Here is a 27,011-nt window from a genome sequence, read left to right as displayed (position 1 = left end):
TTATTGAATATATAAATATACATGTTTTTTGGTTTTTTAATCAAAATCTCTCTTTTTTTTTTCTCGACACCTCTTTAACTTGGCACGAAATTCTGTCAGTGAAGCCCCGATATGCAAATTTGTTTAAATTCATACCTACGTAATCACCATGACCAAAATTGTACTTTTTTTTTTTTACATTGAATCTTGAAAAAAATATATAGTCCGACCTACCGATCCTTTTTTTTCTTCTTCTTTTTGGCTGTTACGGCAAACCAAAATATTTTTAAGGATGGCTTAAGAAGTTACCACCGTGGGACAGAGAAAACGTTTGAAAAGGCATATGACTTAGATCTTTTTTCACGTACCCCCTGAAATCAGTCCACGTACCCCAGTTTGACAACCGTGGATCTAGAGAAACCTCAACAAGAAACAGATAAATGAAACACACACCTCAGCGCCAGTGGCAACCTCCTCCGCCGCTCCGGACATCACACCCAGTGTGTAGAACGAGAACACACACAGCTCTCGCGTGCACACCGCGGGCTGGCGGGAAAAACAACCAATCATGAGCCATAAAAACACTTCTCAAGTACATGCATCTTGATTTCTGGTGCTCTGCGCGTGACACTCAAAATGACAATTTTTTATTTTTTATTTCAGTGAAATTCAGGTACTATATTTTAGTTCGATAATGTTTTTTATTTAATATTTTGTATTTTTGGGGGATTTGCTCTGACAATCTAAAGCTTGACGCTCACCTTCAGAAGAAACAGAAATATAATAACAGAATTCTTCACAGAAAATAATTGACACAAAAAAGTAGAGAATCAACTAAAATGAAAATCACCACTGTATACAGAAAATTATGGAAGTTTGTTTCCGCCACAGAATAAAACATTTTAAAAGATAATTGCGACTTTTTATCTCACAATTGCGAGTTTATATCTCACAATTCTGACTTTATATCTCACAATTCTGACTTTATATCACACAATTCTGACTTTATATCTCACAATTCTGACTTTATATCTCACAATTCTGACTTTATATCACGCAATTCTGACTTTATATCTCACAATTCTGACTTTATATCACGCAATTCTGACTTTATATCTCACAATTCTGACTTTATATCTCACAATTATGACTTTATATCTCACAATTCTGACTTTATATCTCACAATTCTGACTATATCTCACAATTCTGACTTTATATCTCACAATTCTGACTTTATATCTCACAATTCTGACTTTATATCTCACAATTCTGACTTTATATTCTGACTTTATATCTCACAATTCTGACTTTATATCTCACAATTCTGACTTTATATCTCACAATTCTGACTATATCTCACAATTCTGACTTTATATCTCACAATTCTGACTTTATATCTCACAATTCTGACTTTATATCTCACAATTCTGACTTTATATCTCACAATTCTGACTTTATATCACACAATTCTGACTTTATATCTCACAATTCTGACTTTATATCTCACAATTCTGACTTTATATCTCACAATTCTGACTTTATATCTCACAATTCTGACTTTATATCTCACAATTCTGACTTTATATCACACAATTCTGACTTTATATCTCACAATTCTGACTTTATATCTCACAATTCTGACTTTATATCACGCAATTCTGACTTTATAACACATAATTGCGAGTTTATATCTCGCAATTCTGACTTTATATCTCAATTCTGACTTTATATCACACAATTCTGACTTTATTTCTCAGAATTGTGAGATATAAACTCACAATTGTGAGATATAAAGTCCAATTCTAAGGAAAAAAAAGACAGACTTTTTTTTTTTTACCTCAGAATAGTTTCTATCTCACAATTCTGACTTTATAACACGCAATTGCGACTTTACATCATGCAATTCTGACTTTATATCTCGCAATTGCGTATTATAAAGTCAGAATTGCGAGATATAAACATCCAATTCTGAGAAAAAAATTCAGAATTTCAAGTATATTTCTCGCAATTGCGAGTTTATATCTCATAATTCTGACTTTATAACACGCAATTGCGACTTTATATCACGTAATTCTGAGATAAAAAGTCAGAATTGTGAGATGTAAACTCGCAATTGTGAGTAAAAAAGTCAGAATTGTGAGATTAAAAAGTCGCAATTACCTTTTTTATTTTTCACTCTGTGGCGGAAACAAGCTTCCATAGAAAATGGCACAAATATTGAGAACGAACTCCAAATCAAAGACCCTTAGGGGAAAAAAAAATGTTCATTAAAAAAAATGAGTGAAATCTATACAGAAAATATATCTATATATATAATTAAAAAAAAATTCCCTAAGGGTCTTTGATTTGGAGTTCAATTTGGAAGCATTTTTGTTTGCTCTGAAATGTTTGTACTGGAAAACAAGACTGAGTAAAATAAATACTATACTATAATAAATAACATGATTTCCTGCAGTTATATTCACCTTCAGCATGGACCCGTTCTGAAAGACGTGCTGCTCGTCACAGACCACACAGTATTCGTTCAGCGTGGGGATCCGCTGCTCAGAGTACTTCATTATCTTACAGAGAGAAGAGAGGAGACAGTCAGAGGAAGCGCGGAGCGGATGTGATCCACCGGCAGAGGAAGATCCAGGGGGATAATGGAGCGTCGTGCGTCTGCTGTGTCACATGGCTGGATGACTGCGCTCATGAGCGAAACAAACTAACTGGAAACTGCATTAGGACACATGCATTTATATACTGCTGCATTCTTGAATTGTTTGATGTAATAATTTCTTGTTAATTATCATTAATTAGTCACTCGTTATTAAAGATTTTAAGAACTCTATAAAAACTCCATAGTAACCATCTTTGACAACTACCAACCACCTAGTAACACCATAGCAACCACCAAAAATACCTTAGCAACCACCCTGAACACCCTAGCAACGTCTAGAAACGATATAGTAACTACCAAAAATACCCTAGCAACTACCCAGAACACCCTAGCACCTGCCTAACAACGCCCTAGCAACCACCCAGAACACCCTAGCAACCGCCTAGCAACCACCCAGAATACCCAAGCAACCAGTGTTCCAGCTGTGCTAAAATACACAAAACACACAGTACCGTTCAACAGTTTGGAGTCGGTAAGATTTGTTAAGAAGTCTCTTCTGCTCACCAAATCTGTGTTAATATAATCAAAAATACAGTAAAAATGTGATATATTATTACAGTGTAAATCATCTGTTTTCTATGTGAATATATAGTAAAGTGTAATTTATTCCTGTGATCAAAGCTGAATTTTCAGCATCATTACTCCAGTCTTCAGTGTCACATGATCCTTCAGAAATCACTCTAATATGATGATTTGATGCTCAAGAAACATTTATGATTATTATCAGTGTTGAAAACAGTTGATCTACTTCATATTTTTGTGGTTCTGTCACTTTTGATCAATGTTATGCATTCGTGATGAATAAAAGTGTTTCACACAATCACATCTGAATGAATGTGAATGAGATCTAAATTTAGCTGTGCCGTTATTGAAGCAATACGGTTCCTGTTATATAATGCTATATTGTGAATGCTTTAGCCGTTACTCTTCTTCACTCTATAGCATGACCTCTTGAACCTGGTTGCTGTATCAACAGAACGGCAGTAAATACAGTAGTTCCAGGTTCATTATCAACATTACAGTTGCACGTCACTCCACCAGGCTCCTTATGAACTAATACTTTATATGTAGCGTAAAGAGATTTAAAGGGATAGTTCACCCAAAAATGAATCATGATGATGGATTATTTTCCTAAAAATCTTTGTTTGTGTTTATCTGAAGAAAGAGAGTCATGTACATCGGTGATGGCATGAGGGTGATTAAATGATGAGAGCATTTCCACTTTAGGGTGAACTATCTCTTTAAGAGAATGAAAATGTCTTGAGATGTATACACATGTAGAAATGGTTTACGGAACAAATGATTCCAGATGAATTCTTCAATAATAATGCACGTTCAAGTTGTATTGCAGACTGTTGCTTTTAAAAAAAAAATTTTTTTTAAATGTTTCATTTTTACGGAGCCCTGCACATGACATGTGGGAAAAATATTTGTATATTGTGGCCACAAATTAACAATTTGTTTCCATGATTTATTAATACATCAGCATGGTTTACTAATTTATTCCCTCGTTTTACTAAATTGTGTGCACAATATAATAATTCGTTCCCTCGTTTTACTAAAGTTTGCACAATATAATCCGTTCCCTCGTTTTACTAGTTTGCACCATATAATAAGTTCCCTCGTTTTACTAAAGTTTGCACAATATAATAATTCGTTCCCTCGTTTTACTAAAGTTTGCACGATTTTGTTCCCCTCGTTTTACTAAAGTTTGCATGATATAATTCGTTCCCTCGTTTTACTAAAGTTTGCACAATATAATAATTCGTTCCCTGGTTTTACTAAAGTTTGCATGATATAATTAGTTCCCTCGTTTTACTAAAGTTAACACGGTATAATTCGTTCCCTCGTTTTACTAAAGTTTGCACGATATAATAATTCGTTCCCTCGATTTACTAAAGTTTGCATGATATAATTCGTTCCCTCGTTTTACTAAAGTTAACACGGTATAATTCGTTCCCTCGTTTTACTAAAGTTTGCACAATATAATAATTCGTTCCCTCGTTTTACTAAAGTTTGCATGATATAATAATTCGTTCCCTCGTTTTACTAAAGTTTGCACGATATAATTCGTTCCCTCGTTTTACTAAAGTTTGCACGATATAATAATTCGTTCCCTCGTTTTACTAAAGTTTGCACGATATAATTCGTTCCCTCGTTTTAAGTTTGCACGATATAATTCGTTCCCTCGTTTTACTAAAGTTTGCACGATATAATTCGTTCCCTCGTTTTACTAAAGTTTGCACGATATAATAATTCGTTCCCTCGTTTTACTAAAGTTTGCATGATATAATAATTCGTTCCCTCGTTTTACTAAAGTTTGCACGATATAATTCGTTCCCTCGTTTCACTAAAGTTTGCATGATATAATAATTCGTTCCCTCGTTTTACTAAAGTTTGCACGATATAATTCGTTCCCTCGTTTTACTAAAGTTTGCACGATATAATAATTCGTTCCCTCGTTTTACTAAAGTTTGCACGATATAATTCGTTCCCTCGTTTTACTAAAGTTTGCACGATATAATTCGTTCCCTCGTTTTACTAAAGTTTGCACGATATAATTCGTTCCCTCGTTTTACTAAAGTTTGCACGATATAATAATTCGTTCCCTCGTTTTACTAAAGTTTGCACGATATAATAATTCGTTCCCTCGTTTTACTAAAGTTTGCACGATATAATAATTTGGTCCCTCGTTTTAGTTCAATCAAATGAGGGAACAAAATGAGTTCAACTTTAAACGAGGGAACAAATTATGAAGTCAAGGGTACAAATTCTAAATTCGTGGCCACGATATATATATTTTAGTCAGGGCTCTGTACAGTTTTAATGAATTTCTCTCTGTTAAAGCTGTGATTTTCTGTCGGTGCTTTAATCCTCGGCATCATCATGCACATGACCTTTCATGAGATTTACAGGACGTTCACGATGAAGCTGCACTCGACATGCACGAATGTAATGTTTGGATGTACACTGAGCATGATGGGAAACGATGAAGTCATGCGTGCCGGCTGGTGTGTGTGTGCCGAGTACCTGCACGAGGAAGCCGTACTCCAGCGTTGGGATGTTCTTGCAGTGTCCGCCCGCCTGGGATGAGAAAAACAACTCAATCAGCTGGCGGGTGGTAATCTGCGCAGGGGCCCTGCCCGCCGGGACAGCCACAGTCTGATGGGTTAACGGAGACAAAGCATTATGGGAAAGGTGCCAGCCAGCCGTGTTAGGCGAGGGGGGGTTTCGGAGGGCAAAGAGGCTGGGGATTGTGATGGGAGATTGATCCTACGAGAGGAATCTGCAGCCATGTTTTATCGCTCACGTGGAGTCCCTAATGAGCCACTGAGGGGTCACGGGGTCATGGAGAAGCGGGAAAGAGAGTGATTCGAAAGGAAAGCGTGCAGTCGGGGAAGACGAGATGCTGACCTGGCTGTTCGGAGGATAGCTGAACAACTCGCCCTTGGGGTTCTTCATGGTACAGGAGATGGAGCGGTTCATGAGCCGCGTGACTCTGAGCTCCGGCACACTCAGTTTGCCTTTCAACACTGTGTCCTGGATCAGGGGGAAACTGGGAGACCTGGAGCCAAGATGGAGGCCACAGCCAGCGGATGAGTTCATGCTGCGCTCACGTCAGCCTGGATTACCTCAAGTATGATTTCTGACTAGTCAAATGCATAATTCTGTTTGTAATGCTAATGATTAGCCAGTGATACCTGGAGTGTTCATTTCAAGAGCATCTGAATTTATGAAGTAATGAAGTATTTTATTGTCATCAGCAACAAACACACATTTATCCATTTTTTGTCACTATGAACAGTGCTGGGAATATTACATTTTAGTTCATTACTGAATACACATTACATGCCGAAACTGTAGTTAGTAACGTAATCTATTACATATTTAGGCAATTTTGATTACTTTATTACTTTTACCCTTAACTTGTTTATCACAGATAATTATGTATTGTAGTGATATAAAAATACATGGAGGAAAAACAATTATGTTGAAATTTGTCATCAACAAAATTAAGTGCATTGAAGGGTTTGAAGAAACTGCAGGTGGTTCGTAAATTGATGAATAGGTAATAATTTAACTTTTTAAAATAAAATAAAACAAAATAAAGCACAAATTGATTAAATGTTTAATTTGTTATGCTGTGTGGCCTCTGATTTGTGTAATTACAGATTTAAAAAAAAGAATTAGTGAGAAACAATAAATTTTGAATAATTTACTGCCATTTTGTGAATATTAGGTAATCATGTAATCAATAAAAATGTAACTGTAGTCTGATTAGTATTTTAAAATGTAATATACTTACAAGTATATAATTATTAGAATCTGATTACATAATCAAGATTACATATAATAAGCAATGACTAATAAAAACTAATAATTTCTGAATCCAAGGATTGTATTATGGCAATCTCACCATGGCGTGAATGCAACATTAATATATTTTATATGCGAGTAGGTTACTGTACAGTGTTTAGTTGTGTTTATTATATACAGTGAGGAAAATAAGTATTTGAACACCCTGCTTTTGCAAGTTCTCCCACTTAGAAATCATGGAGGGGTCTGAAATTGTCATCGTAGGTGCATGTCCACTGTGAGAGACATAATCTAAAAAAAAAAATCCAGAAATCACAATATATGATTTTTTAACTATTTATTTGTATGATACAGCTGCAAATAAGTATTTGAACACCTGTCTATCAGCTAGAATTCTGACCCTCAAAGACCTGTTAGTCTGCCTTTAAAATGTCCACCTCCACTCCATTTATTATCCTAAATTAGATGCACCTGTTTGAGGTCGTTAGCTGCATAAAGACACCTGTCCACCCCATACAATCAGTAAGAATCCAACTACTAACATGGCCAAGACCAAAGAGCTGTCCAAAGACACTAGAGACAAAATTGTACACCTCCACAAGGCTGGAAAGGGCTACGGGGAAATTGCCAAGCAGCTTGGTGAAAAAAGGTCCACTGTTGGAGCAATCATTAGAAAATGGAAGAAGCTAAACATGACTGTCATTCTCCCTCGGACTGGGGCTCCATGCAAGATCTCACCTCGTGGGGTCTCAATGATCCTAAGAAAGGTGAGAAATCAGCCCAGAACTACACGGGAGGAGCTGGTCAATGACCTGAAAAGAGCTGGGACCACCGTTTCCAAGGTTACTGTTGGTAATACACTAAGACGTCATGGTTTGAAATCATGCATGGCACGGAAGGTTCCCCTGCTTAAACCAGCACATGTCAAGGCCCGTCTTAAGTTTGCCAATGACCATTTGGATGATCCAGAGGAGTCATAGGAGAAAGTCATGTGGTCAGATGAGACCAAAATAGAACTTTTTGGTCATAATTCCACTAAACGTGTTTGGAGGAAGAAGAATGATGAGTACCATCCCAAGAACACCATCCCTACTGTGAAGCATGGGGGTGTTTTTCTGCACATGGGACAGGGCGACTGCACTGTATTAAGGAGAGGATGACCGGGGCCATGTATTGCGAGATTTTGGGGAACAACCTCCTTCCCTCAGTTAGAAGATGGGTCGAGGCTGGGTCTTCCAACATGACAATGACCCGAAGCACACAGCCAGGATAACCAAGGAGTGGCTCTGTAAGAAGCATATCAAGGTTCTGGCGTGGCCTAGCCAGTCTCCAGACCTAAACCCAATAGAGAATCTTTGGAGGGAGCTCAAACTCCGTGTTTCTCAGCGACAGCCCAGAAACCTGACTGATCTAGAGAAGATCTGTGTGGAGGAGTGGGCCAAAATCCCTCCTGCAGTGTGTGCAAACCTGGTGAAAAACTACAGGAAACGTTTGACCTCTGTAATTGCAAACAAAGGCTACTGTACCAAATATTAACATTGATTTTCTCAGGTGTTCAAATACTTATTTGCAGCTGTATCATACAAATAAATAGTTAAAAAATCATACATTGTGATTTCTGTATTTTTTTTTTTAGATTATGTCTCTCACAGTGGACATGCACCTACGATGACAATTTCAGACCCCTCCATGATTTCTAAGTGGGAGAACTTAGCAGGGTGTTCAAATACTTATTTTCCTCACTGGACCCTGGACCACAAAACCAGTCACATGGGTCAATTTTTTGACTCGTGACTGGTGACGTGATCCAGGGTCACACATATATATATATAGCCGGTCACTGTTGAGCCCTATTTCAGTTGCATCAACCACGAACTGTTGTTTCAGACTGTTAGTGTATATGACATGTGTTTTCACATCAAACGTTGAGGACATACTTGGGTATCGGGGAGAAGATACTCAATCCTGCACGAAATTTCTTGATGGTTCCTCCGGCTTTGAACCAGCTGTGCCGTTTCTCCTGCTGGGCTTTGAGGAACTCGTTACTGAGATGCTTCCACTGCTGAGACGTGAACGTGCTGAGGATCCTGGGAACATGAGGAGACAAGCTTCAGGCTTCAAACATCACAGTTCATGCTAAATCAGTCACAACACTCACTTTGTATAAAAGCCTCTGCCACATGCATAATTGTAAATGGAAACGACTATGTTTTATGGCTGTGAAACAATTAATCGCATCCAGAATAAAAGTTTGTTTTTACATAATATATGTGTGTGTAATGTGTATAATCATATACACACATGCATGTATATACAATATATAAGAAATATTTGCATGTGTATACTGTATATATATTTATATTATATATAAATGTAAATATTTTATATATAAATCTTTTTTTTTTCTTAAATATATACTGTACATGCATGTGTATTTATATATACAAAATAATTATACACAGTACACACACATATATTATGTAAACACAAACTTTTATTTTGGATGTGATTAATCGTTTCACAGCCCTACTACGTTTACATTGCATTCTCATAATATATAAGAAATATTTGCATGTGTATACTGTATATACATGCATGTGTGTGTATTTATATATACAAAATAATTATACACAGTTTACACTGCATCCTCATAATGCGATTACAATGAAATTTTGGGCAAAATTGTGTTTAAACTTTACCTTATGTAAACACAATACTTCGATCAAATTGATGCAATTAAGCTCATAATCATAGAAACCATAATCATATTAATAAACATGGTGTATTCTGATTTTCAGGCATGTAAACACTTTATTCGCATCTATTCCACTCTAAACAAAGTGTGCATGAGCATTTCTGGGCTGATGAAGAAACTGAGTTCATCTTGGCAACGTTGCACAACATGAATATAATGTAGAATAGCCTAGAGATGGTTAAAGATATTAAAATAGAGACATTTTAGTGGCGAACAAATCTGTGTGCATCATTAGTGCTGTGCATTGCGGTGTGTGAATAATGGTGGTAAAAATAATCAAAATTCTTAGAGAATAGTCAGAATAATGCAAATTGCATGTAAAAGGGGGAAACAACTTATTCTGATTATTGGGAATCATCATATTATTGGTGCACATGCAAACGTAGTCAATCTTGACTTACTTCTTTAGTTGAAGGCCCAAACTGAATCCCTCTTTATTGGACGGCTGGAACACCTCCACGGACGGCTCTGCGGGAGTCAATCGAACATGTCTGTCATGTAAGTATGGTCTCACACACACACACACATGCACAGAAGTGCACGTTTCTTACCTGGTCCATCCAGGTACTGTGAGAGAGAGAAGCGAAGGCGTAAGACGATGGGCTCCGTTCGGATCACCTTCCACGCGGTCGCCACCTCCTCCTGCAAACACACAAATCACTTTATTCCCATCACAAGATCGGTTTGTAAAGTTGAGCAGGTTGTGTGGGAAAAGTGTGTGTTCTCACATCCAAGAAGCTGATGTTGATTTGCAGGTCGATGTCCACATCGTCAATCGTGCCGTACTCCCTGTGGGAAGAGCAACACACTAGTGGTGCAGCGGATCACAAAACTCACCGTAAATGACATAATGACGTAAAATGACGTAAAATGACGTAAATGACGTAATGACGTAAAATGACGTAAAATGACGTAAATGATGTAATGACGTAAATTACGTAAAATGATGTAAATAACGCAAATGACGGTTCGGATCATTTACGGTTTTTGAGCGACGGATCCCGGATCATTTTTCGAATCAGCAAAAAAAAAAAAAAAAAAATATATATATTTATGTAACTTGTAAATATAACTTTGCTTTTCATTTATTACTTCGATACCACAGCAAAAATGACTAGCTGATAAAGTTCAAATATTATTAGAGACAAGTGAACAGTCAGTAATAAAATAAGAACAAATACACAAATTACAAGCAGAGATTAATACTAAATAACAAAGTTACAAAGTCTAACAGTAGTGTTCAGGTACAGAAATTAATAATTAAGCCTAAATGTAAAATAACACTATTTGTTCACTGTAGAAATTAAATATAGGTTCTTCTTTGTTAAAGCTGTATTTTGTTGCTTTATTAAGTTGGCTTGAGAGAGCCAACTTAGTGATATTGTACTTAAACTTATTAAGTTGGCTTGGAGAGCCAATTTACTGAAATCCTATTTAAACTTATTATTAAGTTGGCTTGAGAGAGCCAACATATTGAAATCCTATTTAAACTTATTATTAAGTTGGCTTGAGAGAGCCAACATATTGAAATCCTATTTAAACTTATTATTAAGTTGGCTTGAGAAAGCCAACATATTGAAATCCTATTTAAACTTATTATTAAGTTGGCTTGAGAGAGCCAACATATTGAAATCCTATTTAAACTTATTATTATTAAGTTGGCTTGAGAGAGCCAACATATTGAAATCCTATTTAAACTTATTAAGTTGGCTTGAGAAAGCCAACATATTGAAATCCTATTTAAACTTATTATTATTATTCTTCTGACCCTAAAAAAATCTATATCAAACTCCTCCTAGAGCTTTAACTCTACATACTCCAAACTCGGCTCGGACACTCAGACTGATCTGACTCGGTATGCTATATCTTTTCAGACTGATCGGACTTACGGTTTTCCTAAAAATGACGATCAAAACTCGAAAAAACTCATTCAAAAACTCCATTGACTTACATTGGGGAGTTCTAAAAAATTCAAACCGACAAAAATTTAAATCTAAACACCTTGAAGACTAAACCAAACTGCCGTTCTATATACTATATGAGCCATTGAGACTAATTTAAACTAAAAAACTCTAAACTATAAACACTTATAAACTAATTAACTTATAAACTCATGAATTCATAAACTTATGAACTCAAACTCATAAAATTAATAAACTCTGAACTCTTAATCTCATTTAAACTTATAAACTCTAAACTGATTTAAACTTATAAACTCAAAACTCAAGAACTCATACACTTATAAACTCATCAATTTATACACTTATAAACTCTAAACTCAGACACACACACTGAGTTTATGAGTGAGTGTGTGAGCGAGTTAGAGTGTGTGTGTGTGTGTGTGTGTGTGTGTGTGTGTGTGTGTCTATCTAACTTATTTATCTATCTGTCAAACTTCAAACTACTGTAAACTACTGTAAACTTCAAACCAATATAAACTTCTTAAGTTTAAATCTTCCAGCTCCCAAGCAACTCCATAGCAACCAAACTCAAGTACCCTAGCAACCGTTTTGTAAGACCTATATCTCTGTATCAGAACATCGTATAGAGATGAGGTTTGGCTCTTTTGACTCATGCTAGCAAACAGCACTTCCAACATACTACACATGCTAGCAGTGAATAGCTACATGCTAGTAGTGATTAGTTAAGTGTTAAATCATGCCAAGATCATGCTAAGAACTCTATAAAAACTCCATAGTAACCATCTGTGACAACTACCAGCCACCTAGTAACACCATATCAACCGCCCTGAATACCTTAGCAACCGCCTAGCAACCACCCAGAACAGCCTAGCAACCACCCATAACACCCTAGCAACCACCTAGCAACCACCCTAGCAACCACCCAAAAGACCCTAGCAACCGCCTAGCAACCACCCAAAAGACCCTAGCAACCACCCAAAATACCCTAGCAACCGCCTAGCAACCACCCAAAAGACCCTAGCAACCACCGAAATATCCTAGCAACTGCCTAGCAACCATCCAAAAGACCCTAGCAACTACCCAAAATATCCTAGCAACTGCCTAGCAACTACCCAAAAGACCCTAGCAACCACCCAGAACACCCTAGCAACCACCCAGAACACCCTAGCAACCACCCAAAAGACCCTAGCAACCACCCAAAACACCCTAGCAACGCCTAGCAACCACCCAAAAGACCCTAGCAACCACCGAGAACACCCTAGCAACCACCCAAAATACCCTAGCAACCACCCAAAAGACCCTAGCAACCACCCAAAACACCCTAGCAACCGCCTAGCAACCACCCAAAAGACCCTAGCAACCACCCAAAATATCCTAGCAACCACCCAAACCACCCTAGAAACCGCCTAGCAACCACCCAAAAGACCCTAGCAACCACCCAAAACATCCTAGCAACCACCTAGCAACCACCCAAAAGACCCTAGCAACCACCTAGCAACCACCCAAAAGACCCTAGCAACCACCTAAAATATCCTAGCAACCGCCTAGCAACCACCCAAAAGACCCTAGCAACCATCAGAAATATCCTAGCAACCGCCTAGCAACCACCCAGAATACCCTAGCAACCACCCAAAACAGCCTAGCAACCACCCAGAAAACCCTAGCAACCGCCTAGCAACCACCCAGAATACCCTAGCAACCACCCAAAATACCCTAGCAACCACCCAGAACACCCTAGCAACCGCCCAAAATACCATAGCAACACCATAGCAACCACCCATAACATCCTAGCAACTGCCTAGCAAAAAACGTTCTGCTCCAAACTTTTCTCAAGCCAACTTAAAGTTTGTCTCGACGAACTTTCGCATCTAGTTATTATTATTATTCTTCTGTTAAAAACTGTTGACTCAAACTCGTCCTAGAGCTTTAACTCTACATACTCCAAACTCGGCTCAGACACTCAAACTGATCTGACCGAGTGTGCTATATCTTTTCAGACTGATCGGACTTACGGTTTTCCTAAAAATGACGATCAAAACTCGGAAAAACTCCCATTGACTTGCATTGGGGAGTTCTAAAAAATTCAAATTTAGATTCAAACTCACCAACCGACGAAAATTCAAATCAAAATACCTTGAAGACTAAACCAAACTGCCGTTCTATATACTATATTAGCCAATGAGACTCATTTAAACTAATGAACTCTAAACTCATACACTTATAAACTAATTAACTTATAAACTCATGAATTCATAGACTTATGAACTCTTAAACTCATAAATTAATAAACTCTGAACTCTTAAACTCATTTAAACTTATAAACTCTAAACTCATTTAAACTTATAAACTCTAAACTCATTTAAAACTTATAAACTCTAAACTCAAAAACTCTTACACTTATAAACTCATCAATTTATACACTTATAAACTCTAAACTCATAAACTCTGAGTGTGTGTGTGTGTGTGTGAACACACACACACACACACACACACACACACTAAACTCATTTAAACTTAAACTCTAAACTCATTTAAACTTGTAAACTCAAAACTCGTAAACTACTTTAAACTTCAAACCACTTTAAACGTTTTAAGTTTAAAGCTTCAAGCTCCCAAGCAACTCCATAGCAACCAAACTTGAGTACCCTAGCAACCGTTTTGCAAGACCTATATCTCTGTATCAGAACATCGTATAGAGATGAGGTTTGGCTCTTTTGACTCATGCTAGCAAACAGCACTTCCAACATGCTACACATGCTAGCAGTGAATAGCTACATGCTAATATCAATTAGTTAAGTGCTAAATCATACCAAGATCATGCTAAGGACTCTATAAAAACTCCATAGTAACCATCTGTGACAACTACCAACCACCTAGCAACACCATAGCAACCGCCCAGAACACCCTAGCAACTGCCTAGCAACCGCCCAGAATACCTTAGCAACCGCCTAGCAACATCATAGCAACCACCCAGAACACCCTAGCAACCGCCTAGCAACACCATAGCAACCACCCAGAACACCCTAGCAACCGCCTAGCAACCACCCAGAATACCCTAGCAACCGCCTAGCAACACCATAGCAACCACCCAGAACACCCTAGCAACCGCCTAGCAACCACCCAGAACACCTTAGCAACAGCATAGCAACCACTCAGAACACCCTAGCAACTGCCTAGCAACCACCCAGAATACCTTAGCAACCGCCTAGCAACACCATAGCAACCACCCAGAACACCCTAGCAACCGCATAGCAACCACCCAGAACACCCTAGCAACCGCCTAGCAACCACCCAGAATACCCTAGCAACCGTCTAGCAACAGCATAGCAACCACCCAGAACACCCTAGCAACCGCCTAGCAACCACCCAGAATACCCTAGCAACCGCCTAGCAACACCCTAGCAACCACCCAGAACACCCTAGCAACCGCCTAGCAACACCATAGCAACCACTAAAAAACCCTAGCAACCGCCTAGCAACCACCCAGAACACCCTAGCAACCACCCAGAACACCCTAGTAACCGCCTAGCAACCACCCAAAATACCTTAGCAACCGCCTAGCAACACCCTAGCAACCACCCAAAACACCATAGCAACCGCCTAGCAACCACCCAGAACACCCTAGCAACCAACCAGAATACCCTAGCAACCACCCATAACACCCTAGCAACCGCCTAGCAACCACCCAAAATACCTTAGCAACGTCTAGCAACACCATAGCAACCACCCAGAACACCCTAGCAACCGCCCAGCAACACCCTAGCAACCACCCAAAATACCATAGCAACCGCCTAGCAACCACCCAGAATACCCTAGCAACCGCCTAGCAACACCATAGCAACCACCCAGAACACCCTAAACTAAACTAAATTAAACTTCAAACTATTTTAAACTTTCAACTAATTTAAACTTTAAACTAAATTAAACTTCAAACTACTTTAAACTTTCAACTATTTTAAACTTTAAACTAAATTAAACTTCAAACTATTTTAAACTTTCAACTAATTTAAACTTTAAACTAAATTAAACTTCAAACTATTTTAAACTTTCAACTAATTTACACTTTAAACTAAATTAAACTTTAAACTACTTTAAACTTTTTCAAACTTTATGGTCCAAACTTTCTCAAGCCAACTTAAAGTTTGTCTCGACGAACTTTCGCATCTAGTTATTATTATTCTTCTGACCCTAAAAATTTCTGTATCAAACTCCTCCTAGAGCTTTAACTCTACATACTCCAAACTCGGCTCAGACACTCAAACTGATCTGACTCGAGTTGCTATATCTTTTCAGACTGATCGGACTTACGGTTTTCCTAAAAATGACGATCAAAACTCGGAAAAACTCATTCAAAAACTCCCATTGACTTACATTGGGGAGTTCTAAAAAATTCAAACCGACGAAAATTTAAATCTAAACACCTTGAAGACTAAACCAAACTGCCGTTCTATATACTATATTAGCCAATGAGACTCATTTAAACTAATGAACTCTAAACTCAAAACGTGTGTGTGTGTGTGTGTGTGTGAGAGAGAGAGCGTGTGTGTCTATGTGTGAGTGTGTGTGTGTGTGTGTGTGTGTGTGTGTGTGTGTGTGTAAACTCAAATACTCGTACACACTCATTTAAACTTATAAACTCTTAACTCAAAAACTTGTACACTTATAAACTCTAAACTCATATAAACTCTGAGTGTGTGTGTGTGTGAGAGAGAGAGTGTGTGTCTATGTGCGTGAGTGTGTGTGTGTGTTTGTGTGTGTGTGTGTGTGTTAATGAGCTTGTCTGTGTGTGTGTGTGTGTGTGTGTGAGTGAGTTAGTGAGTGTGTGTGTGAGAGAGATAGTGTGTGTGTGTGAGAGAGAGTGAGAGTCTGTGCGTGCGTGCTTGTGTGTGTGTGTATGTCGAAAATTTAAATCTAAACACCTTGAAGACTAAACCAAACTGCCGTTCTATATACTATATGAGCCATTGAGACTCATTTAAACTAATGAACTCTAAACTCAAAACGTGTGTGTGTGTGAGAGAGAGAGAGCGTGTGTGTCTATGTGTGAGTGTGTGTGTGTGTGTGTGTGTGTGTGTGTAAACTCAAATACTCGTACACACTCATTTAAACTTATAAACTCTAAACTCATATAAACTCTGAGTGTGTGTGTGTGTGTGTGTGTGTGTGAGAGAGAGAGTGTGTGTCTATGTGCGTGAGTGTGTGTGTGTGTGTGTGTGTGTGTGTGTGTGAGAGTGTGTGTGTGTCTATGTGTGTGTGTGTGAGAGAGAGAGAGTGTGTGTGTGTGTGTGTCTGTGTGTGAGCGTGTCTGTGTATGTGTGAGAGCGAGTTAGTGTGTGTGTGTGAGTGTGTGCATGTGAGTGTATGTGCGTGAGTGTGTGTGTGTGAGAGAGAGTGTGTGTGTGTGTGTGTGTGTGTGTTAATGAGCTTGTCTGTGTGTGTGTGAGTGAGTTAGTGCTTGTGTGTGTGTGTATGTCGAAAATTTAAATCTAAACACCTTGAAGACTAAACCAAACTGCCGTTCTATATACTATATGAGCCATTGAGACTCATTTAAACTAATGAACTCTAAACTCAAAACGTGTGTGTGTGTGAGAGAGAGAGAGCGTGTGTGTCTATGTGTGAGTGTGTGTGTGTGTGTGTGTAAACTCAAAAACTCGTACACACTCATTTAAACTTAAACTCTTAACTCAAAAACTTGTACTTATAAACTCTAAACTCATATAAACTCTGTGTGTGTCTGTGTGAGAGAGAGAGTGTGTGTGTATGTGCGTGAGTGTGTGTGTGTGTGTGTTAATGAGCTTGTCTGTGTGTGTGTGAGTGAGTGAGTTAGTGAGTGTGTGTGTGTGTGTGAGAGAGATAGTGTGTGTGTGTGAGAGAGAGTGAGAGTCTGTGCGTGCGTGCTTGTGTGTGTGTATGTCGAAAATTTAAATCTAAACACCTTGAAGACTAAACCAAACTGCCGTTCTATATACTATATGAGCCATTGAGACTCATTTAAACTAATGAACTCTAAATTCAAAACGTGTGTGTGTGTGTGTGTGTGAGAGAGAGCGAGCGTGTGTGTCTATGTGTGAGTGTGTGTGTGTGTGTGTGTGTGTAAACTCAAAAACTCGTACACACTCATTTAAATTTATAAACTCAACTCAAAAACTTGTACACTTGTAAACTCTAAACTCATATAAACTCTGAGTGTGTGTGTGTGTGTGTGAGAGAGAGTGTGTGTCTATGTGCGTGAGTGTGTGTGTGTGTGTGTGTGTGTGTTAATGAGCTTGTCTGTGTGTGTGTGAGTGAGTTAGTGAGTGTGTGTGTGAGAGAGATCGTGTGTGTGTGAGAGAGAGAGTGAGAGTCTGTGCGTGCGTGCTTGTGTGTGTGTGTATGTCAAAAATTTAAATCTAAACACCTTGAAGACTAAACCAAACTGCCGTTCTATATACTATATGAGCCATTGAGACTCATTTAAACTAATAAACTCTAAACTCATACACTTATAATTAGAATAAGTGTATGAGATTAACTAATTAACTTATAAACTCATGAATTCATAGACTTATAAACTATTAAACTCATAAATTAATAAACTCTGAACTCTTAAACTCATTTAAACATAAACTCTAAACTCATTTAAACTTATAAACTCAAAAACTCATACACTTATAAACTCTAAACTCATAAACTCTTGAGTGTGCGTGTGTGTGTGTCTGAGTGAGTGTGTGAGCGAGTTAGTGTGTGTGTGTGTGTGTATGTGTGTGTGTGTGTGTGTTTATCTATCTATTAACTTATCTATCTATCTGTCATAAACTTCAAACTACTGTAAACTACTTTAAACTTCAAACCACTTTAAACTTCTTACGTTTAAAGCTCCCAGCTCCCAAGCAACTCCATAGCAACCAAACTTGAGTACCCTAGCAACCGTTTTGCAAGACCTATATCTCTGTATCAGAACATCGTATAGAGATTAGGTTTGGCTCTTTTGACTCATGCTAGCAAACAGCACTTCCAACATGCTACACATGCTAGCAGTGAATAGCTACATGCTAATAGCGATTAGTTAAGTGCTAAATCATGCCAAGATCATGCAAACAACTATATCAAAACTCCATAGTAACCATCTGTGACAACTACCAACCGCCTAGCAACACCATAGCAACCACCCAGAACACCCTAGCAACCGCCTAGCAACCACCCAGAATACCTTAGCAACCGCCTAGCAACACCATAGCAACCACCCAGAACACCCTAGCAACCGCCTAGCAACCACCCAGAATAACTTAGCAACCGCCTAGCAACACCATAGCAACCACCCAGAACACCCTAGCAACCGCCTATCAACACCATAGCAACCACCCAGAACACCCTAGCAACCGCCTAGCAACCACCCAGAATACCTTAGCAACCGCCCAGCAACACTATAGCAACCACCCAGAACACCCTAGCAACCACCTAGCAACCGCCTAGCAAACACCCAGAACACCCTAGCAACCGCCTAGCAACCACGCAGAATACCCTAGCAACCGCCTAGCAACACCATAGTAACCACCCAGAAGACCTAGCAACCGCCTAGCAACCACCCAGAACACCCTAGCAACCACCCAAAATACCCTAGCAACCGCCTAGCAACCACCCAAAATACCCTAGCAACCATCCAAAATATCCTAGCAACCGCCTAGCAACCACACAGAACACCCTAGTAACCACCCAGAACACCCTAGCAACCACCTAGCAACCACCCAGAACACCCTAGCAACCACCCAAAATACCCTAGCAACCGCCTAGCAACCACCCAGAACACCCTAGCAACCACCGAAAATATCTTAGAAACCGCCTAGCAACTACCCAAAAGACCCTAGCAACCACCCAAAATACCCTAGCAACCGCCTAGCAACCACCCAGAATACCCTAGCAACCACCTAAAATACCCTAGCAACCACCTAAAATACCCTAGCAACCGCCTATCAACCACCCAAAAGACCCTAGCAACCACTCAAAATATCCTAGCAACCGCCTAGCAACCACCCAGAACACCCTAGTAACCACCCAGAACACCCTAGCAACCGCCTAGCAACCACCCAGAACACCCTAGCAACCACCCAAAATACCCTAGCAACTGCCTAGCAACCACCCAAAAGACCCTAGCAACCACCAGAAATATCCTAGCAACTGCCTGGCAACCACTCAGAATACCCTAGCAACCGCCTAGCAAAAAACTTTCTGGTCCAAACTTTCTCAAGCCAACTTAAAGTTTGTCTCGACGAACTTTCGCATCTAGTTATTATTATTCTTCTGACCCTAAAAAAATCTATATCAAACTCCTCCTAGAGCTTTAACTCTACATACTCCAAACTCGGCTCAGACACTCAAACTGATCTGACTCGAGTTGCTATATCTTTTCAGACTGATTGGACTTACGGTTTTCCTAAAAATGACGATCAAAACTCGAAAAAACTCATTCAAAAACTCCCATTGACTTACATTGGGAGTTCTAAAAAATTCAAACCGACAAAAATTCAAATCAAAATACCTTGAAGACTAAACCAAACTGCCGTTCTATATACTATATTAGCCAATGAGACTCATTTAAACTAATGAACTCTAAACTCAAAACGTGTGTGTGTGTGAGAGAGAGAGAGAGAGAGCGTGGGTGTCTATGTGTGAGTGTGTGTGTGTGTGTGTGTGTGTGTGTGTGTGTGTGTGTGTGTAAACTCAAATACTCGTACACACTCATTTAAACTTATAAACTCTTAACTCAAAAACTTGTACACTTATAAACTCTAAACTCATATAAACTCTGAGTGTGTGTGAGAGAGAGAGTGTGTGTCTATGTGCGTGAGTGTGTGTGTGTGTGTGTGTGTGTTAATGAGCTTGTCTGTGTGTGTGTGAGTGAGTTAGTGAGTGTGTGTGTGAGAGAGATAGTGTGTGTGTGAGAGAGAGAGTGAGAGTCTGTGCGTGCGTGCTTGTGTGTGTGTATGTGTATGTCGAAAATTTAAATCTAAACACCTTGAAGACTAAACCAAACTGCCGTTCTATATACTATATGAGCCATTGAGACTCATTTAAACTAATAAACTCTAAACTCATACACTTATAATTAGAATAAGTGTATGAGATTAACTAATTAACTTATAAACTCATGAATTCATAGACTTATAAACTATTAAACTCATAAATTAATAAACTCTGAACTCTTAAACTCATTTAAACTTATAAACTCTAAACTCATTTAAACTTATAAACTCAAAACTCAAAAACTCATACAGTGTGTGTGTGTCTGAGTGAGTGTGTGAGCGAGTTAGTGTGTGTGTGTGTGTGTGTGTGTGTGCGTGTGTGTGTATGTGTGTGTGTGTTTATCTATCTATTAACTTATCTATCTACCTGCCATAAACTTCAAACTACTGTAAACTACTTTAAACTTCAAACCACTTTAAACTTCTTACGTTTAAAGCTCCCAGCTCCCAAGCAACTCCATAGCAACCAAACTTGAGTACCCTAGCAACCGTTTTGCAAGACCTATATCTCTGTATCAGAACATCGTATAGAGATTAGGTTTGGCTCTTTTGACTCATGCTAGCAAACAGCACTTCTAACATGCTATACATGCTAGCAGTGAATAGCTACATGCTAATAGCGATTAGTTAAGTGCTAAATCATACCAAGATCATGCAAACAACTATATCAAAACTCCATAGTAACCATCTGTGACAACTACCAACCACCTAGCAACACCATAGCAACCACCCAGAACACCCTAGCAACCGCCTAGCAACACCAGAACACCCTAGCAACTGCCTAGCAACCACCCAGAATACCCTAGCAACCGCCTAGCAACACCATAGCAACCACCCAGAACACCCTAGCAACCGCCTAGCAACACCATAGCAACCACCCAGAACACCCTAGCAACTGCCTAGCAACCACCCAGAATACCCTAGCAACCGCCTAGCAACACCATAGTAACCACCAGAACACCCTAGCAACCGCCTAGCAACCACCCAGAATACCCTAGCAACTGCCTAGCAACCGCCTAGCTACCACCCAGAATACCTTAGCAACACCATAGCAACCACCCAGAACACCCTAGCAACCGCCTAACAACACCCTAGCAACCGCCTAGCAACCACCCAGAACACCCTAGCAACCGCCTAGCAACACCATAGCAACCACCCAGAACACCCTAGCAACCGCCTAGCAACCACCCAGAACATCCTAGCAACCGCCTAGCAACACCATAGCAACCACCCAGAATACCCTAGCAACCACCTAGCAACCGCCTAGCAACCACTCAGAATACCTTAACAACCGCCTAGCAACACCATAGCAACCACCCAGAACACCCTAGCAACCGCCTAGCAACCAACCAGAACACCCTAGCAACCGCCTAGCAACACCATAGCAACCACCCAGAACACCCTAGCAACCGCCTAGCAACACCAGAACACCCTAGCAACTGCCTAGCAACCACCCAGAATACCCTAGCAACCGCCTAGCAACACCATAGCAACCACCCAGAACACCCTAGCAACCGCCTAGCAACACCATAGCAACCACCCAGAACACCCTAGCAACTGCCTAGCAACCACCCAGAATACCCTAGCAACCGCCTAGCAACACCATAGTAACCACCCAGAACACCCTAGCAACCGCCTAGCAACCACCCAGAATACCCTAGCAACTGCCTAGCAACCGCCTAGCAACCACCCAGAATACCTTAACAACCGCCTAGCAACACCATAGCAACCACCCAGAACACCCTAGCAACCGCCTAGCAACCAACCAGAACACCCTAGCAACCGCCTAGCAACACCATAGCAACCACCCAGAACACCCTAGCAATCGCCTAGCAACCACCCAGAATACCCTAGCAACCGCCTAGCAACCAACCAGAACACCATAGCAACCACCCAAAATACCCTAGCAACCGCCTAGCAACCACCCAAAAGACCCTAGCAACCACCAGAAATATCCTAGCAACCGCCTAGCAACCACTCAGAATACCCTAGCAACCGCCTAGCAAAAAACTTTCTGGTCCAAACTTTCTCAAGCCAACTTAAAGTTTGTCTCGACGAACTTTCGCATCTAGTTATTATTATTCTTCTGACCCTAAAAAAATCTATATCAAACTCCTCCTAGAGCTTTAACTCTACATACTCCAAACTCGGCTCAGACACTCAAACTGATCTGACTCGAGTTGCTATATCTTTTCAGACTGATCGGACTTACGGTTTTCCTAAAAATGACGATCAAAACTCGAAAAAACTCATTCAAAAACTCCCATTGACTTACATTGGGAGTTCTAAAAAATTCAAACCGACGAAAATTCAAATCAAAATACCTTGAAGACTAAACCAAACTGCCGTTCTATATACTATATTAGCCAATGAGACTCATTTAAACTAATAAACTCTAAACTATAAACACTTATAAACTAATTAACTTATAAACTCATGAATTCATAAACTTATGAACTCTTAAACTCATAAATTAATAAACTCTGAACTCTTAATCTCATTTAAACTTATAAACTCTAAACTGATTTAAACTTATAAACTCAAAACTCAAGAACTCATACACTTATAAACTCATCAATTTATACACTTATAAACTCTAAACTCAGACACACACACACACTGAGTTTATGAGTGAGTGAGTGAGCGAGTTAGTTAGTGTGTGTGTGTGTGTGTGTGTGTGTGTTTGTGTGTGTGTGTGTCTATCTAACTTATTTATCTATCTGTCAAACTTCAAACTACTGTAAACTACTGTAACTTCAAACCACTATAAACTTCTTAAGTTTAAATCTTCCAGCTCCCAAGCAACTCCATAGCAACCAAACTCGAGTACCCTAGCAACCGTTTTGTAAGACCTATATCTCTGTATCAGAACATCGTATAGAGATGAGGTTTGGCTCTTTTGACTCATGCTAGCAAACAGCACTTCCAACATACTACACATGCTAGCAGTGAATAGCTACATGCTAATAGTGATAAGTTAAGTGTTAAATCATGCCAAGATCATGCTAAGAACTCTATAAAAACTCCATAGTAACCATCTGTGACAACTACCAGCCACCTAGTAACACCATATCAACCGCCCTCAATACCTTAGCAACCGCCTAGCAACACCATAGCAACCAGCCAGAACACCCTAGCAACAGCCTAGCAACCTCCCAAAACAGCCTAGCAACCACCCAGAACACCCTAGCAACCGCCTAGCAACCACCCAGAACACCCTAGCAACCAACCAGAACACCCTAGCAACCACCTAGCAACCACCCAAAATACCCTAGCAACCGCCTAGCAATCACCCAGACCACCCTAGCAACCACCCAAAACAGCCTAGCAACCACCCAAAATACCCTAGCAACCGCCTAGCAACCACCCAAAAGACCCTAGCAACCACCCAAAAGACCCTAGCAACCACCCAAAATATCTTAGCAACCACCCAAAACGCCCTAGCAACTGCCTAGCAACCACCCAGAACACCCTAGCAACCACCCAAAATACCCTAGCAACCGCCTAGCAACCACCCAAAAGACCCTAGCAACCACCCAAAATATCCTAGCAACCACCCAAAACACCCTAGCAACCGCCTAGCAACCACCCAAAAGACCCTAGCAACCACCCAAAAGACCCTAGCAACCGCCTAGCAACCACCCAAAAGACCCTAGCAACCACCAAAAATATCCTAGCAACCACCCAGAACACCCTAGCAACCACCTAGCAACCGCCTAGCAACCACACAAAAGACCCTAGCAACCGCCTAGCAACCACCCAAAACACCCTAGCAACCACCCAAAATACCCTAGCAACCGCCTAGCAACCACCCAGAATACCTTATCAACCACCTAGCAACACCATAGCGACCACCCATAACATCCTAACAACCGCCTAGCAAAAAACTTTCCGGTCCAAACTTTCTCAAGCCAACTTAAAGTTTGTCTCGACGAACTTTCGCATCTAGTTATTATTATTCTTCTGACCCTAAAAAAATCTATATCAAACTCCTCCTAGAGCTTTAACTCTACATACTCCAAACTCGGCTCAGACACTCAAACTGATCTGACTCGAGTTGCTATATCTTTTCAGACTGATCGGACTTACGGTTTTCCTAAAAATGACGATCAAAACTCGAAAAAACTCATTCAAAAACTCCCATTGACTTACATTGGGAGTTCTAAAAAATTCAAACCGACGAAAATTCAAATCAAAATACCTTGAAGACTAAACCAAACTGCCGTTCTATATACTATATTAGCCAATGAGACTCATTTAAACTAATAAACTCTAAACTATAAACACTTATAAACTAATTAACTTATAAACTCATGAATTCATAAACTTATGAACTCTTAAACTCATAAATTAATAAACTCTGAACTCTTAATCTCATTTAAACTTATAAACTCTAAACTGATTTAAACTTATAAACTCAAAACTCAAGAACTCATACACTTATAAACTCATCAATTTATACACTTATAAACTCTAAACTCAGACACACACACACACTGAGTTTATGAGTGAGTGAGTGAGCGAGTTAGTTAGTGTGTGTGTGTGTGTGTGTGTGTGTGTTTGTGTGTGTGTGTGTCTATCTAACTTATTTATCTATCTGTCAAACTTCAAACTACTGTAAACTACTGTAACTTCAAACCACTATAAACTTCTTAAGTTTAAATCTTCCAGCTCCCAAGCAACTCCATAGCAACCAAACTCGAGTACCCTAGCAACCGTTTTGTAAGACCTATATCTCTGTATCAGAACATCGTATAGAGATGAGGTTTGGCTCTTTTGACTCATGCTAGCAAACAGCACTTCCAACATACTACACATGCTAGCAGTGAATAGCTACATGCTAATAGTGATAAGTTAAGTGTTAAATCATGCCAAGATCATGCTAAGAACTCTATAAAAACTCCATAGTAACCATCTGTGACAACTACCAGCCACCTAGTAACACCATATCAACCGCCCTCAATACCTTAGCAACCGCCTAGCAACACCATAGCAACCAGCCAGAACACCCTAGCAACAGCCTAGCAACCTCCCAAAACAGCCTAGCAACCACCCAGAACACCCTAGCAACCGCCTAGCAACCACCCAGAACACCCTAGCAACCAACCAGAACACCCTAGCAACCACCTAGCAACCACCCAAAATACCCTAGCAACCGCCTAGCAACCGCCTAGCAATCACCCAGACCACCCTAGCAACCACCCAAAACAGCCTAGCAACCACCCAAAATACCCTAGCAACCGCCTAGCAACCACCCAAAAGACCCTAGCAACCACCCAAAAGACCCTAGCAACCACCCAAAATATCTTAGCAACCACCCAAAACGCCCTAGCAACTGCCTAGCAACCACCCAGAACACCCTAGCAACCACCCAAAATACCCTAGCAACCGCCTAGCAACCACCCAAAAGACCCTAGCAACCACCCAAAATATCCTAGCAACCACCCAAAACACCCTAGCAACCGCCTAGCAACCACCCAAAAGACCCTAGCAACCACCCAAAAGACCCTAGCAACCGCCTAGCAACCACCCAAAAGACCCTAGCAACCACCAAAAATATCCTAGCAACCACCCAGAACACCCTAGCAACCACCTAGCAACCGCCTAGCAACCACACAAAAGACCCTAGCAACCGCCTAGCAACCACCCAAAACACCCTAGCAACCACCCAAAATACCCTAGCAACCGCCTAGCAACCACCCAGAATACCTTATCAACCACCTAGCAACACCATAGCGACCACCCATAACATCCTAACAACCGCCTAGCAAAAAACTTTCCGGTCCAAACTTTCTCAAGCCAACTTAAAGTTTGTCTCGACGAACTTTCGCATCTAGTTATTATTATTATTATTATTCTTCTGAGACTAAAAATTTCTATATCAAACTCCTCCTAGAGCTTTCACTCTACATACTCCAAACTCGGCTCAGACACTCAAACTGTTCTGACCAAGTGTGCTATATCTTTTCAGACTGATCGGACTTACGGTTTTCCTAAAAATGACGATCAAAACTCCAAAAAACTCATTCAAAAACTCCCATTGACTTACATTGGGGAGTTCTAAAAAATTCAAACCGACGAAAATTCAAATCAAAATACCTTGAAGACTAAACCAAACTGCCGTTCTATATACTATATGAGCTAATCTAATCTAATGAGAAACTAATCTTTCTCTTTCTTTCTTTCTTTCTTTCTTTCTTTCTTTCTAACTAATCTTTCTTTCTTTCTTTCTTTCTTTCTTACTAATCTTTTTCTTTCTTTCTTTCTTTCTTTCTTTCTTTCTTTCTTTCTTTCTAACTAATCTTTATTTCTTTCTGTCTTTCTTTCTTTCTAACTAATCTTTTTCTTTCTTTCTTTCTTTCTTTCTTTCTTACTA

General features: G+C 39.7%; 1 protein-coding gene across 7 annotated transcripts in view; it reads right to left on the bottom strand.

Annotated features, from left to right (window-relative positions):
* parp6a (poly (ADP-ribose) polymerase family, member 6a) overlaps positions 1 to 27,011 on the bottom strand; it is a 72,299-nt gene that overhangs the window by 19,214 nt on the left and 26,074 nt on the right. For 4 of the 7 annotated variants that reach the window (XR_014607698.1, XM_084124161.1, XM_084124163.1 and 1 more), the window contains exons 5-12: positions 10,440 to 10,500; positions 10,263 to 10,353; positions 10,113 to 10,179; positions 8,894 to 9,043; positions 6,054 to 6,204; positions 5,670 to 5,801; positions 2,446 to 2,541; positions 433 to 525 (exon numbers count right to left, since the gene is read on the bottom strand). Coding sequence is in view for 6 of the 7 variants with exons in the window: in XM_084124161.1 (XP_083980287.1) it covers positions 433 to 525; positions 2,446 to 2,541; positions 5,670 to 5,801; positions 6,054 to 6,204; positions 8,894 to 9,043; positions 10,113 to 10,179; positions 10,263 to 10,353; positions 10,440 to 10,500 (841 nt within the window). In the remaining variant the exon portion in view is untranslated. The remainder of the gene's footprint in view (positions 1 to 432; positions 526 to 2,445; positions 2,542 to 5,669; positions 5,802 to 6,053; positions 6,205 to 8,893; positions 9,044 to 10,112; positions 10,180 to 10,262; positions 10,354 to 10,439; positions 10,501 to 27,011) is intronic. The other 3 variants (XM_084124165.1, XM_084124164.1, XM_084124166.1) reach the window with 1 other exon arrangement.

The sequence above is a fragment of the Abramis brama genome (assembly GCF_963993115.1).
Source record: "Abramis brama genome assembly, chromosome: 9".
Lineage (NCBI taxonomy): Eukaryota > Metazoa > Chordata > Actinopteri > Cypriniformes > Leuciscidae > Abramis > Abramis brama.
The sequence above is the reverse complement of the archived record's forward strand: the minus strand, read 5'-3'. Positions and strand labels throughout refer to the sequence as shown.